The 11120-nt window shown below is 42.7% G+C and overlaps 1 protein-coding gene across 1 annotated transcript in view; it reads right to left on the bottom strand.

The window, feature by feature from the left end:
- LOC143825613 (protein eyes shut homolog) overlaps positions 1 to 11120 on the bottom strand; it is a 392680-nt gene that overhangs the window by 109087 nt on the left and 272473 nt on the right. The window contains exon 12 of the mRNA XM_077313795.1: positions 8125 to 8229. Within this exon, the coding sequence (XP_077169910.1) occupies positions 8125 to 8229 (105 nt within the window). The remainder of the gene's footprint in view (positions 1 to 8124; positions 8230 to 11120) is intronic.

The raw sequence follows: 11120 nt of genomic DNA, 5'->3' as shown, positions 1-11120 counted from the left end.
TTGCCATGGATATCAGCATCTCTGTGGGAAGTTTCCCAACACCCAACTGTACCTTATGATTTGAGTTTGGGCTGATTTTTGACGTGGGACACATCTACTGCCACACTCCCTGTAACAGAAATGGTAACGAACATGATGTCTAGGGACGTTTGCTAATAAAAATATCTGGACAACCTCAGCTTCAGAGGAAACCGCCTCAGTCTGCCTTATACTGAAGGTATAATGACTATAATGGGGATTTTCAGGTTTCTGCCTTTCCCGTGGCCTGAGGAGTGGGAGTTAAAGTTACAGGGTCCAAACCTTCAGGTTATATTCAAGAGGCTCTTGTCTGACTTTTCTCCAAGGTTCAAAAATATTGGACCATGGGGTATAATTCTAGGAGCTCCTAAAGAGTGTGTCCCCATCCTTCCCATTTTATCCTATGGTGAGAAAACACCATAGGACATAATGGGCCCATTACTTCCAATGGTGTTTTTTCTCACCATTTGATATAATAGAGGGGATGGGGAGCCCCTAGAATTGGACCCCCTTGTCCAATCTTCTTGAAACTTGGAGGGAAGTCATAGAAGAAGCTCCCAGAGCTACCCTGAAAGTTTGGAGCTTCTAACTCAAACCTCCATCCCCAGACATCTCCAGGTTGGCAGTGGGGATTTGTTTTTTTGTTTTTTTTTAAGGGGGGGGGGAGCCAAGAAGAACCAAACAGTCCCTGCAGGCCACCACAACAGCAGGAAAACAGCAGAACAACAGTACCCAAATTTAGCAACCCACAAGAACAAGTACAACAGCTACCAAACTGGGAGTATGGATTATATCTCTAACAACAACAGTGGCATCCAAAAACCATCCACAACAAGCAGTGCTGTCCCCTAGAACAAAACAGCAACAATGAAAGAAAGAACTGTAAAAAGCAACTGTGTAAAGTCCAACAGTGTCCTGCAGGCCACAAGAACAGCAGCAAGCCAGAGCAGAACAGCAGACAAGTCACCCATGGAGCAACAGTTCCCAAAGTTGGCAACCTACAATAACAAACAACAACTACCAAACTGGGAGAACGGATTATGACTCTAACAACAGTGGAGCCCCAGAACCATACACCACAAGACATGCCCCTGCCCACCGAACAAAACAGCAACAATAGCAGTAGAGCAGCAAGCCACCCACCCAAAGGTGGGCTGCTCCCGATGCAAAAACAACACTGAAAGACACAGAACTGTAAAAAGCAAATGTAAATATCAACTTTTAAAAGCAACACAATAGTACTTCAAGAATAGTCAAACAATGCTGCCTCTCAGTCAGATAAAAAAAGAAGAAAGAAACAGAAGGAGAAACAGCAAATCCCAAAGCATTCCCAAACCCCACCCCACCACAGAAACCAAAATAATAGTTTGGTTTGAAAATAAGAAGTTATTAAGAAGAGGAAGAAGCAGAGTGAAGGCAAGAGGGAAAAAAGATCAGAGTCCCTCCATCAAACCGTTTCAAGTCTTCTCCAGTGATGATCTTCCAATGTTCAACGCAGCAGCATCAAACCAGCCAGCCCAATACACTCTTTGGGAGTCAGACTATAAGAGTCTACTCTTCCAGACAGAGCTGCACAGTCCAGGAGGGTGCAGCCAGCAACAGAAACAGGTAAGAAGACCAACTAGTCTTATACACTCTCCTGGCCAAGCACAGAAGATTTTAAAAAAGGGAAAACCTTCTATGTTTGGCCAGGAAATGTTTTTCCCCCAAAACAAGCCTCCCTATAGGCTAACTATAGAGGAGGGGTAGGGAGTCGACTTTCAACTCTCTGGAGCATCCCTAAAAAGCTGGTCCTTTTGCTTCTGCAAAGCAGTGTTGTAACATGATCATGTTCAAAAGAAAAAAGGTACAGAGGAGAGGAAAGGGTAAGGGTGGGAGGAGAGGCAGCCTATTGGTCAGAGTTCATAGGTCATCATTTGAGGAAGGAAATAGAGGGAGAGCCCACTCAGATCTTGAGCTTCCTAACTGAGGGGAGGAGAAGAAATCCCTGAAGTCCTAAGTCTTTCCTCTTCAGGTTTGCAGCCAGCCAACCCTGGCTCTATCTTACCTTCAGGAGCATTGTCAGCCTGTAACACTCCTTAGACAACCTCCTTGGAGCTGCTGTCTGCTTGTACCTCCTTCCAAGCCCAGTTGGTGATGGGCTTGGGTTTCAAAGTCCCAAACATTCTGTCACTGGGAAGCCTGTCCTTCCCATTAATGCTGCCCCCTCCCTTGCCCATCTTGTAGCTTGGCCAAGTCCCAGCTTGTAAGTGGGAAGGATGTGCTAGCTCACAAATTTCCAGCCTGATCACTATCCTAGCTATTTTTAAATCTGACCATGCTAGTAGTGGCCAGGGCCAATGCACAGGTCCCGTGGCTTCCTTTCCTCATAACAAGTAATCCTCGTCTATGGTGTTTGGTCCCTGTGACCTGGCTCTAATTCATATGATACTGGAAGATAGCTTGTGATGTCCATCTCAGTGCCAGAGATAGCATGTAGACCAATATGTTTTGCTAAACACATGTAGACTAATTCAAGACAAGGAGTTCCTTACAAAGAAAAAAAAACCTTGAGTATTCCAGAAAGAAGGGGTAGAGAATGTTTGAGATGGTAGTAGGCACTGTTCAGACTCCACAAAAAGTCCAGAAAAGTTCCAAATGAACGCTGACAGAGGAAGATTAGAAGGCTGTATTTAGGGAGAGGGGAGACAGACATTTATAGCATTTTTTCTGTGTGCTTAAAAAACAATTGCAGCAGCAGACACTCAAAGTGCTACCTAGGCTTCCCCCAGTTACTGACCCTTTAAAAAGTTTCCTCCTTTTCATCTTTTCTTCCATCTAATGACTTGCAATTTTCCCAGGGCTTGCTAGTTCTTCCCTGCGCTCATGAATAAATGCTTGATCATCAGCCCTCGATGAAGAAATCCACAATTTTCAGTTCTAGTAGGGAGAGAATTTTGGAGCTGTTTTTATTTACTTTTCCGGAGGCCAAGTCTTTGAACTTTGCTCCCACCATTTTTAATTATTTTTGTGATAGTGTTATCCTACTAATAATCAATAAAATGCATGAGCAGTGACTTTGGCTTGCGGCACAGTACAAGCCCCCTCTCCAGTAAGAGCTCAGTCGTTTCATAAGCGGAGAACTGGGAAAATAACTGGAATTAGTTAATTAGCCTGAAAACAACAGAACAAAAGGGAAACTGCACTGAGAACTGAAGCAGGATCTTTGCTGAAAGGAATTTACTAAGAACAGGATTTTTGCTGATGCCTGTTGATTTGTATGGGAAATACTGGGCTATAATAAATGCTTTTGGAGCCCCCATTTCAAGATTCACATCTGTGAACTCTCAGGTTTCATGAAGCCTCTCAGTTGCTGATCCCTGATGTCAGTGTAATGAGAAAATGCCCAGTTTAAGAACTCTATCTCCCAACAGCCCCTCCTCTTTGATGTGTCTGCAAGCATGTAAGTGAAAGCTGGGGAGAAAGATCATTATTAGCAATTTGAAAGGTGACCTTGACAATGGCTTATGTGAGGTGACTCTTAGACCCATTATGCACGGGGGTTTTAGCGCACATTCGGGGTGGAATGGCGGCGACTAAAATCACCGATAACGCATGGAGCCGGCTGCAACCGGCCGCAGCTTCGGTGCATGCCGCCAAAAAAGCCGTGTCAGTGAAACGCGGAAGAAAGCGCAGCTTCCGGGTGACCGGGGCGCAACCAGAAGCGGCGCCCGGATGGCCGCGTGCATAATCGGTTACTCTGGGTTTTGCCGCCGTCACGCCCCACACCGTACATAACCGGTATGCGTCGCGTCTTCCCCCTCCGCGTTTTCTATGTGACCCGAAATCACCGTTTCGGCGGCCGTGCATAATGGGCCTTAGGAAAGCCCAGGAAAGAAAGGGACCAATGCACTGCTAAATCTTTGCAATTCTGCTGCTGAAGTGGCAACCACAAAAAACCTGGTTAAAAGTGTGAATTATTACTATTGAATTCTGTAACGAGATACCACTCTCTAGGTGGCTACAAGCTTCCCTTTTTTACTTGTTCTTTTGAACTACCTATTTATTATAAACCACGTTATCAATGTGATTAGTCAAACCCCACCAGGGTTAGTATAGACATTGCTCACACTTTGGAGACCCTCAAATTTTGCCTCTGATTTCAGTTGCAAAGACATGGTACTGATTTATATTGTGACATTATAATTCCCAAGTCAGAGTTTTGTGTCTCCGTCCATTAAGAAATGAGGATCAATTATGTTTCCTTCCAACCCTTTGGGAACAAAGATATTGGTGTGGCACTGTAATCCTTAATCAGATTTTAAAGGGAAGAAGAAGCCTCTATTCAAGAAATTGCTTTATTTCTTCCACAGACTTTCAAAAGTTTCAGCCAAAATAAAACACACCTCGAAGACATTCTAATTCATCTCATGCATGCTCGACAACATACAGATATCACTAATTATGCACACGCTCAAATAGTGCTTGGTAATTGATATTTAAACTGTTTTGTGTCAATACAATTTGGACTGAACTGAATCAGGATTCAGTTTCCTAAATATAAACACTATAAAAGTCATTTTGGCTTGTGCATGAGAATATTTTTCTGCAATGTTTTCCTTCTAGGTCTAGCTTCCAGCCAAAGTATTTAGTTTCAGGTGATAGAAGATGTTGACTGAAACAAACAAATATGGGACTGTTGTCACTTTATTTCACCACATTATGCTTTTATGTTTTTAGACAGGGTAAAGAAACTTTTTTTTAAAAAAAGAAGAGGTTTTAGGGATGTACAAAAAAAATTAACCAGTGGTTTTCAGTTGGGGACTATTGAGCTCAAAAATACGTCAGGTTTTAGAAAAGAAAAAAAAATATGCCCGATCACAATATGTTTACAGTATTTGGATCTGGAATTTGTTGAAATCCTGGATTTATTTGGTTCCAATAGACCTAAGGGGAAAAAATATGGGTTAAAATAAGTTAGTCCATTCCAGGCTGCAGGAGAAGGGAGCCCCAGGACCTGCTGTGCCATGTGAAGCATATTGTTCCACACTGCACAGGAGATCCTGGCTGGGCTTGTTTCTCCTGCAGTCTGGTTTAAATAGGGCTGCAAGAAAAGCAAGCCCTGGGAAGTGCTATACTGCCAGGAGCAATGTGTTCTATGTGGCACAGGAGATCCTGACTGGGTTCACTAAACTGGACGGTAGGTGAAGTCCCAGGCACTGCTGTGCTACATAGAGCACCTTGTTCCACATGACACAGAAGAGCTTGGCTGGGCTCACTTTTTCTGAAGCCTGGGATTAAACCAGGCTGCAGGAGAAACCAGCACAAAGCCCAGACTGCAGGGAGCAATCTGTTCCTGGTGGCACAGCTGATCCTCTGGCTGTCTTCTGCAGTCTCTTTAAAGTCTACTGCAGTAGAGGCTTGAGAAATAGTTGAGAGGAGGGTGACCTCTCTGTGGTTTTCAGAGCTGCTCAGCAATTCCTTAATTTATCTGGGATATTTGGGGGGATTTTTTTGTTTTCATGAGAAAACCCAGATACATTTGGGTTGCCAAAATCTACCCAAAATATACCAGGAAGGTATTTGGGGTCGGGGTAGATTTTCTGCTTGGCTAGATCTGTATGCATACACCTAAGAGGCTTATAAAACTTCACCACTAAGACAGCTAACCCTGTCATTCTTTATAAAGATTATATTATATAATATTATATATCATGTTACTATCCCCAGCACTAGTTATTTATATTGATTTATGTAGTCCTTGAATTATTAAAGCGTCACAAGATCTTTGGAAGAAAGAGGTGGTATTGTAGCTCCAGACAAAATATAGCAACCCCAACCCCCCCCCCCAAAAAACAACAAACACTTTTGCAACAAGAAGTCTGATTTCTTACTATTCAAAACAGTGAAATTGTGAATAATTTGTTATTGATTCACCTGCACAGCTGAAAATCACCAATAATTCAACTGACCCAACCTTCTCACTATGGCAGTATCTTATATTGTCTTGCGTTGCAGATCAGCTTATTGTTTTCAAATACTGAACCCATAGTTCACTTATGTGGTTTCCTTGGGCAAGCTGATGAATGGGTATCAGATGAATGGGTAAGACATGGACTCTCTTCTCACATGACTGATGGCAGTGCTGCCACAATCATGAAAACAATTGCAGAGGAAAATGTATCGTATAAACCAGGGGTAGTCAAACTGCGGTCCTCCAGATGTCCATGGACTACAATTCCCATGAGCCCCTGCCAGCAAATGCTGGCAGGGGCTCATAGGACTTGTAGTCCATGGACAGTTTTTACATAGAAAATCTAAGTGGAAAAAAGTGACTGGACTGAGATCTATTTGGCATGTTTTTAGCTCCTTGGCCATAGCCCATAGAAATTATACTGCACATGAAACAGCTGTCTTTCTCCTACCAGAATGTATATTGTGCAAAAATTCTTCATAATGAAATGAACCTCTCTAGAATTTGCATTTTACTTGTACAAACTTCTTGACATAGCTAGTACTTTCTCTGTGTACTTCACAGCTGATAATGGTTTGTCCAAGGACTTGTACACTAATGTACATAGTGGCATATATAAGGAGCGGCAGCCAAGGCACTGCCATGAGCACCACAGTGAGGAGGCATGGAAACCATGGAGGCTGTGACCATGGAGGCCTGCTGCCAGCCATGCTGCCCCCCTGCCTGCTCCCTTGATGCCTGCCCCATGGGCAGAGGATGGTGAAGCATGGCGCAGTCTGTCTGGATGCTGCAGACCTGAGGGGGGTGCAGAGCTCTCCTGTACTGACATACCACCAAGGATATTACAGCCCCCCTGTCCTTCCCTCCATACTGATAGCGTTACTCAAGGCCCAAGGTGGCTGGCCTTCTGTTTCCACCCACGTGGAAGGTGGTGGAACATCAAGTGATGGGGCAGGCCCGGGCTGCAGGTAGACATTGTGAACCTGAGGTAGGGCATAATGCACCAGCCGACAGCTACCCAGGTCAGTGTGAACCCCCACAGCTTTCTGTCCAGACTGATGGAGGCAGCTGGCCCCTCCATCACTACCCATGAGGAAGCTGCTGGGATGTCAGGCCATGGTGCAGGCATGGGGAATGGGAAGGCACCATAGACCTGTGGAAGGCTTCACACACTGCCTGATGGCTACCTGGGGTAGCAAAACTCCTCCATGGGCTTCCCTTTGGATTGACAGGGGTCACACAACTCAAGGTGACTGCCCCCCCTGCCATCACCCATGGGGAAGACATCAGGCAATGGGGAAAGTCCATGGTGTGGGCAGCCAGGGTGGATGTCTTTCTGGGGCAGCCACAGCATTCAGGCCCCCACCTACACATCACCAAGCCCCACCCATCAGCCAGGCAGTCCACTCCACTACATGTACACTCCACCCATCAGCCCACTTTATTCTTCAAAACTTGTGTGCACGTTACAGTGTACATACATGCAATCTAGAATCATAGATCATAATCTGCTTCATTATTCTTTGTAAATGTGGAATAATTCTCATATTGCATTCAATGCATGCACAGTTGAACATATGCTTTCTAACCCCACAACTGTCCAGGTAAATTGAACACAAGTTGACTTTTGCAAATATGTCCATGCATGTACATGCTTGTTGTACATCAGTTCACTGTATCATAGCACGCAAAATTCAATTTCTTGTTTAGGACCAACTTCCATGACACCCTCATAGAAGCCACCCCCCCATAAGAGGACCATAATATGGAACAAAATCGAGGCACCTAAACAGAACAATGATACAACCTACCAAGTAAAAGCCAGAAAAGGAATAAATTATATCAGCATAAATTATCATACAGAACTGCCAACTTGCACTTACTTTAGAAAATTATGATGATCATGTTTGTCTGCCTTTCCTATCTAGTTTGTTTTGCTTCTTCCAAATGCACATTCTCTGGTTCAATTATAACATAATAGCTCCAAAGAGCACAACACCTTGATCAACAGCATTATGTCTTCCAGAGTTAAGCAAAGTGTTCTTAAGCCAACCTAATTTGAAACATGCCAGCACATGTCAGATTTAAAGTACTTGCAATTCCTGCTAGCTGAACAATATCCTGCAGTGATGCAAAAAAAGAGAGTATTTTACCAGACGGACAGTTGCATTTGTAGCCATTTACAACTTCTTCACATGTTGCTCCATTCCTGCAGGGCTTGTCCAGACACTGTTCTACTCTCGTGATGCATGTTTCCCCTAGATTTGCACACACAAAAAAAGATAATCAGTCATACTGAACAGTTCTTAAAAAGTCAGGGAAAAATATTTGTAGTACAAAAATCATTTTCTAAGTAGTTTAGAAGGCTAGCCTCAGGTTACCCAGACTGAAGAAATAAGCCCAAAAACTAGCAATATGTTTTTTCTATTGTGTATTCTGAACTGAGATTTTTTCAACAATACTATCTGCTCTCTGCATACCCCTTGTAGTTTATTTTCCCAATTAACCAGGTGACAACATATATTTAAGCTGTCAATTATCCTGTGACCAGTGTGGAAGTATCGACATACAAAGTTTATGAACCCAGTGATATATATTTAGCATTTTTATTGTATATTGCCTTAGGTGAGGCAATTCATAAAGACAAATGAATTGGTGTCTGAGAGATTGCACATTACATTGCATTCCTGCATCTCTCTTTTCCACCGTAAAATGGCTGCATGAACTGAGTTATTTTTCAGGTTTTAAAATATAATATCACAGTGTTTAAGAAAAAAATGCCATATTTTGGCTCCGCGCTTAGTGAATACAGATGATCTGGTATTCAAATTTGAAATGCAAAATCATGTCCAGTATGTGAATAGCAAATTTCATTGTAAATTCTCAGTGTATAAGAATGATACTTCATTACCAACAAAGAAACAGTATGAACCAGCAAGTTAAACCAAAGATCCCATTTATTTTTGTAAATTATACATAAACCAACTGGATGATCCAAGAGGACTTGTAGAGGCATTTCATTTCCTCTTCCCCATCACTGAAAGCCCCCAGAATCTGTTTCTTTTCTGCTACTTTCTCTCCTTTTGAGCAAACATAACATAATCTAACCCTGTCTTCAGCTTTTCCTCTCCCTAGCAGCCTCCTCCTGGGAAAACTATGGTCCAGTTGGGTAGTCAGAAACGTACAGTGTACTGGCTTTTATGCTGTGGCTACTGGTGAAGACTAGCAAGAAGACAGGTTTGGATAAGTGACAGGAGTTGAGTAGTCTGATGTTGCTGCTGGGCCTACCTTAAATGAGTCCTCACTTAAAGGTTAAAACAGCCATGAAGAGATCCCTCCTCCCTGCCTTTGAATGACAGACATTTAAGCTCAAAAAGATGGAAACACTGCTGGGGTCGCCTAGTGATGCCCACAAAGCTCATTATGGCATGCATTTGTTTCTTAAAGACTCCAATTTCACTTCTATGTTTGGAGGATTTTTCATTTGCTTGTTTTTATTTTTCAGACTTTTCTGCACACATGGAGCCTGTAAAACAATCTGTTTTGTCTATTCATGGTTGCCATGTCCAAATCTCAGTACCCACAGTTGGGATCATGTTCAAAATTTGATACATTGTTAAGTGGGGGGACCCACAAGGATTTGTTTGAGCATCTCATCTTCCTCTTCTCTTTTATTTCCTCTTTTCCTTCCCTGATAGCTTCCTTAAGTTCTCCCTCTTTTCCTACTTCCTTTTCTCTTTCTCACTCACCAGGGAACCAGGAGAAGTCATCAGGAAGTTTGAGCTGCAACCGATATATAAAAGATTCCCAGCTATACTTTTCTTTTCCAACTAATTCAAAGGCTGCTGTTGATTTTCTTAATGAGTGCTCTGAGTCAGGGATGGGCTGGATGAGAATGAACAAACTGAAACTTAATCCTGACAAGACAGAGGTTCTCTGGGGCAGTAAGAAAGGCAGACCTGGGACTTGTGATCTCTTCTATATTGGCGGGGATATATAATCTGGAAAAACCAGGTTTGCATCTTGGTTTTTGGCACAGCAGTCACCTTAGAAAATTAGGTAGCTGCAGTAGTTCAGAGTGCTTTTACACAGCTTCAGTTTGTACATCAACTGGTTACCAATCCACACCTGAGCCAAATTCAAGGGGTTGGTTTTGACCTTTAAAACACTATATAGCTGGGGACTGCAGTATCTGAAGGACTATCTTCTCCCATATGTTCCTGCCCAGAAATTAAGATTACAGAAAGAGGACCCCATGACTGTTCAGTCATGTGATGAGAATGCAAGAGAGGGCCTTTTCAGTGGGAGCCCCACAATTATGATACAACTTCCCCAGGGAGGTATGCTGGGTCCCCTCACTTTCAGTCTTTAGGAAGCAGTTGTTTTATTTACTGTGCTTGGTTTACTTTACTAGCAGTCTTGAGTAATGATCATAAATTCTGGTTTTGGTGTATTTGGGGTTTTTTTAAATTATTATTTATTTGATTTCTATATCACCCTCCCAGCAAGCCAACTCAGGGCATCTACATCATATAAAAAATACAGCATTACAATTTCAAAGGCATTCAATTAAAATTCAATCATTGTTCAGTTAAACTTAAACATTTTCATACATATTAAAAACAGTAGCAGAACAATATCATTTGCTTTCTGAAACTTTAAAGAATACATTAATATATGCTGAAAAGCACAAAACAATCCTAGATAGTAAGAACAGACAAGAAAATATTTCTCAGCTGGCTTAAGGAACTGATGTTTGTACTAAACTGTTAATAGCACCTAAAGAGCCTACCCAAGAGAAGCTGCCCAAGAAAAAGAAGACATCGGGTGGGAGCAGGGCTGTCTGGGAGCAGGCTGTTATTTCAATTACCATATATACCTGCGTATAAGCCGAGGAGGACTTTTTCATTGTGAATACTGTGCTGAAAAACTCGGCTTACACACGAGTATATATGGTATAAGTCCCCGCTAGCAGATGCACACTTTTTCTCCATCCACTGTCCATGGCAAGTTGAGTCAAAGAGGCACTTCCTGGAGAGTCTCCAAGAATTTTTACCTGCAGATTACACCTGGATGTTGTCTGATCTAAAGTCCTCCAGACCTCTGTTTCCTGTTTGAAAATCCCCCCATTGTTTGCATTGGTTGTGAT

This window comes from Paroedura picta, chromosome 1 (assembly GCF_049243985.1).
Source record: "Paroedura picta isolate Pp20150507F chromosome 1, Ppicta_v3.0, whole genome shotgun sequence".
In the NCBI taxonomy this organism is placed as follows: domain Eukaryota; kingdom Metazoa; phylum Chordata; class Lepidosauria; order Squamata; family Gekkonidae; genus Paroedura; species Paroedura picta.
The sequence above is the reverse complement of the archived record's forward strand: the minus strand, read 5'-3'. Positions and strand labels throughout refer to the sequence as shown.